General features: G+C 40.1%; 1 protein-coding gene across 1 annotated transcript; it reads left to right on the top strand.

Annotated features, from left to right (window-relative positions):
• Positions 1 to 1,344: 1,344 nt before the first annotated feature.
• Positions 1,345 to 1,743, top strand: LOC130975046 (uncharacterized). Its single transcript, XM_057899880.1, has one exon. It carries the CDS (start codon positions 1,345 to 1,347, stop codon positions 1,741 to 1,743), a length of 399 nt encoding a protein of 132 aa, XP_057755863.1.
• Positions 1,744 to 4,524: the final 2,781 nt, after the last annotated feature.

The raw sequence follows: 4,524 nt of genomic DNA, 5'->3' as shown, positions 1-4,524 counted from the left end.
ATAGCTTAGCTAGAGTATTAGACAGGTGTATTAGTTCAAACCTTGTTTCGAATTTTGAAAAGTGTCATTTTATGGTCCAACAAGGTATTGTTCTAGGACACGTTGTCTCTAATACTGGTATTTCTGTCGACCCAGCAAAGGTAGATGTCATTTCTAGTTTACCTTACTCCTCCTCTGTGAGGGAAGTCCGTTCGTTCCTTGGCCATGCAAGTTTTTACCGGAGATTCATCAAAGACTTCAGTAAGGTAGCTTTACCTTTATTTAGACTGTTGGATACTGCTGCTGCAAGAATTTGATTTAGAAATTAAGGATAAGAGTGGTTCTCAGAATTTAGTGGCAGACTACTTGAGTCGCCTTGAGCACATCAAGCATAACTCTACTCCTATCAATGATGCTTTTCCATTTGATATCTTGCATGCAGTATCTGAAGTAGTTCCTTGGTATGCACCTATAGCTAATTATCTAGTTGGTCATACCTTCCCTCCCAATTTTACTAAGCATCAGAGGGACAAGTTGATAAGCGAGTCCAAATATTATATTTGGGATGACCCATATTAGTGAAGGTATGGGGCTAATTAGATAATTAGAAGGTGTGTGCCTCAATCAGAATTCCGGTCCATTTTAGAGGCCTGCAACTCCTCTGAGAGTGGTGTACATTTTAGCCCTCAACGAATAGCTAGAAAAATTTTGGACTGTGGATTCTAGTGGCCTACTCTTTTTAAAGATGTTGCTGCCTTCTGTAAATCTTGTTCCCCATGCCAGAGGTTTGGTAATATATCCAAGAGGGATGAGATGCCCCAACAAATTATGCTGTTCTGTGATATTTTTGATATTAGGAGCATTGACTTCATGGGTCCATTTCCAAACTCCAGTGGTTATCTTTATATACTGTTAGATATAGATTATGTTTTTAAATGGGTAGAAGCCATTCCTACCCATACTGATGATGCTAACACTGTTGTCTCCTTTGTTAGAAACCATATCATCTATCACTTTGGATCACCACGAGCAATCGTAAGTGATCAAGGTACTCACTTTTGTAACAGGAGATTAGTCGGACTATTGAAGAAGCATGGGATTGTCCACAAGGTAGCAACTGCCTACCACCCGCAGACTAACAGACAAGCAGAGGTGTCTAATAGAGAGATCAAGCATATCCTGGAAAAGATAGTCAAGCCTCATAGGAAGGACTAGAGCACCTGGCTGCAAGATGCGCTTTGGGCATATCAGACAGCATACAAGACATCAATCGGGATGAGCCCCTTCCGCCTAGTATATGGAAAGGCTTGCCACCTCCCTGTGGAGGTGGAACACAAGGCATTCTAGACAGTGAGAGAAATTAACATGGGATTTGAGAAGGCCGGAGCTGAAAGAAAAATGCAACTACAAGAATTAAAGAACATTCACCTAGAAGCATACGATAACTCCAGGCTATACAAAGAAAAGATGAAGGCTGTGCATGATAAGCACGTTAAAAGGAGAGAGTTCAGACCTGGGAAATTAGTTCTTCTTTACAACTCAAGGCTGAGGCTCATGCCAGGTAAGCTGAGATCAAGGTGGGAAGGACCCTATAGAGTAGAGACGGCAAAGCCATATGGAGTCTTCCACCTGAGCCATCCTTCAAGTTCCAATCTCATTAAGGTCAATGGACATCGCTTAAAGCTGTATCATGGTGAGAAGATGAAGGACAATAAAGAGCTAGAGGTTTTCCTCTTGGAGGACGCACCAATAGAAGTAGATTAAGCCTGTGGACCGTCCAACTTAAGGACGTTAAAGTAAAGTGCTGGGTGGGAGACAACCCACCATGGTATGATCGTTCCCTTCTCTCTTTTTTACCTTTATTTAGTGACTCTACTCATTATTCTGCATATAGTCTGCATTTACATCTGCATATTTGCATTAAAAAATGAGGAGATCAACGCGCTAGTGCCTAGTGCGCGTCCGCGTCCCTTGTGACTGTGAATTGGGAAAGTTTGAACACAGAGTCACGTGAGAGCTATACGCACAAACTAACCCACGCATACGCGCACCTAGCGCCTACGCACCCCTACCCTTCTGCGCAATCTGCGCGGACGTACGCAGTGCGCGTCCGCGTCGGTTTTGCCGCACCACTAAATCCCGGCGCCGCTAGTTCCCATTCTTTCTGCCTCCCTAATTCTAATTCTATCTTTCTGATGAGCAGATAATTTATACGCTTTTTGGCATTGTTTTTAGATAGTTTTTAGTTGAATCTAGCTACTTTTTAGTATATTTTTATTAGATTTTAAGAAAAATTCACATTTCTGGACTTTACTATGAGTTTGTGTGTTTTTCTGTAATTTCAGGTATTTTCTGGCTGAAATTGAGGGACCTGAGCAAAAATCTGATTCAGAGGCTAAAAAAGGACTGCTGATGCTGTTGGATTCTAACCTCCCTGCAATCGAAATGAAATTTTTGGAGCTACAGAAACCCAAATAGCACGCTCTCAATTGCGTTGGAAAGTAGACATCCAGGGCTTTCCAGCAATATATAATAGTCCATAATTTTTCTATGTTTAAACGATGGAAACTGGCGTTCAACGCCAGCTTTCTGCCCTATTCTGGCGTTAAACGCCAAAAACAAGTTGCAAGCCAGATTCAAACGCCAGAAACAAGTTACAAACTGGCGTTTAACTCCAAAGAAGGCTTCTACACGTGAAAGCTTCAATGCTCAGCCCAAGCACACACTAAGTGGGCCTGGAAGTGGATTTTTGCATCATTTAACTTATTTCTGTAAACCCTAGTAACTAGTTTAGTATAAATAGAACTTTTTACTATTGTACTAGGGAGCTTTTGGAACATCTTTGGACCATTGTTTGGGAGGCTGGCCATTCGGCCATGCCTACCCTATTTGCACTTATGTATTTTCAACGGTGGAGTTTTTACACATCATAGATTAAGGTGTGGAGCTCTACTGTCCCTCGAGTATTAATGCAAAGTACTATTGTTCTTCTATTCAATGAATGTGATGGTTCTGTGACACTCATCACCATTCTCATTTATGAACGCGTGATTGATAACCACTTCCATTCTACATGAAAACAAGCTTGAATGTATATCTCTTGGGTTTCTAATCAACGATTCACATCGACTCCCCTCTGACAATGGGGCATCTGAATCCGAGATTAGAATCTTCGTGGTATAGGCTAGACTCCATTGGCAGCATTCCTAAGATCTGGAAAGTCTAAACCTTGTCTGTGGTATTCCGAGTAGGATCTGGGATGGGATGATTGTGACGAGCTTCAAACTCGCGACTGTAGGGCGTAGTGACAGACACAAAAAGATAGTAAATCCTATTCCTACACAATCGAGAACCAACAGCTAATTAGCCATACGATATTTGTGCATGGTATTTTTCATCCGAGATGAGAAATCCGACAGTTGATTAGCCATATAGAAACCGCAGAGGACCATTTTCACTGAGAGGACGGGAAGTAGCTATTGACAACGGTGACACCCAACATACAACTTGCCATGGAAAGGAGTATGAAGGATTGGATGAAGGCAGTAGGAAAGCAAAGATTCAAAAGGAACAATGCATCTCCATACGCTTATCTGAAATTCCCACCAATGAATTACATAAGTATCTCTATCTTTATTTTATGTTTATTTATATTTTAATTATAAAAACTCCATAACCATTTGAATCCGCCTGACTGAGATTTACAAGATGACCATAGCTTGCTTCAAGCGAACAATCTCCGTGGGATCGACCCTTACTCACGTAAGGTTTATTACTTGGACGACCCAGTGCACTTGCTGGTTAGTTGTGCGAAGTTGTGAAAAAGAGTTGAGATTACAATTGTGCGTACCAAGCTGTTGGCGCCATTGAGATCACAATTTCGTGCACCACTTTCCAAATCCTAAATTCTTCCTTCCTCCATTTTTCTTCTCTATCTATCTTCTCTATCTTCTTTTTCCTCCTCTCCTCTCACTTCTTTCTCACTCACATCATCCACTATCTCTCTCTTTTCATCTTCTTCTCAAGGTTCTCTCTTTCTATATTCTTTTTCTTCTTTTTTTCTTTATTTTTGTATTATTTTTCTTGGTGCTATAAATCTATTTGGGTAACTACTTTCTTCTAATTGCTTGTGATTATTATTGTGGAGTTGTTTAACAATTAATATTAATTATTTTTGGCATGCTTGCATGTTCCAATTTATTTCTTTCCCTATCATGTTAAACATGCATACCAAGTGTTTGTGAAAAATCCAATATGGCATTGTGCATTCTTAAATATTCTAGCCTTCGACTATAATGCCTGTTTTTCACAATACCCTTATCATGTTTTATTAATTTGATATAATTGTCAATACAAATGTGATTGTTAATTTATTACAAGTGATAATACATTTTTCGCAATTAATACTTGATTTATGCTACTCATGCCTTTTTGCTGGCATGCCAATAACCATCTTGCATTTAATTGCCTTAATCTTTCTTGCTATATTTCCATTGATGTCCTAATTCCATGAAGTCGCGACCATGTGTTACCAACATCCTTCTT

Source organism: Arachis stenosperma, chromosome 4 (assembly GCF_014773155.1).
Source record: "Arachis stenosperma cultivar V10309 chromosome 4, arast.V10309.gnm1.PFL2, whole genome shotgun sequence".
NCBI classification, from domain to species: Eukaryota; Viridiplantae; Streptophyta; class Magnoliopsida; order Fabales; family Fabaceae; genus Arachis; species Arachis stenosperma.
This window is presented reverse-complemented; position numbering and strand designations above follow the sequence as displayed.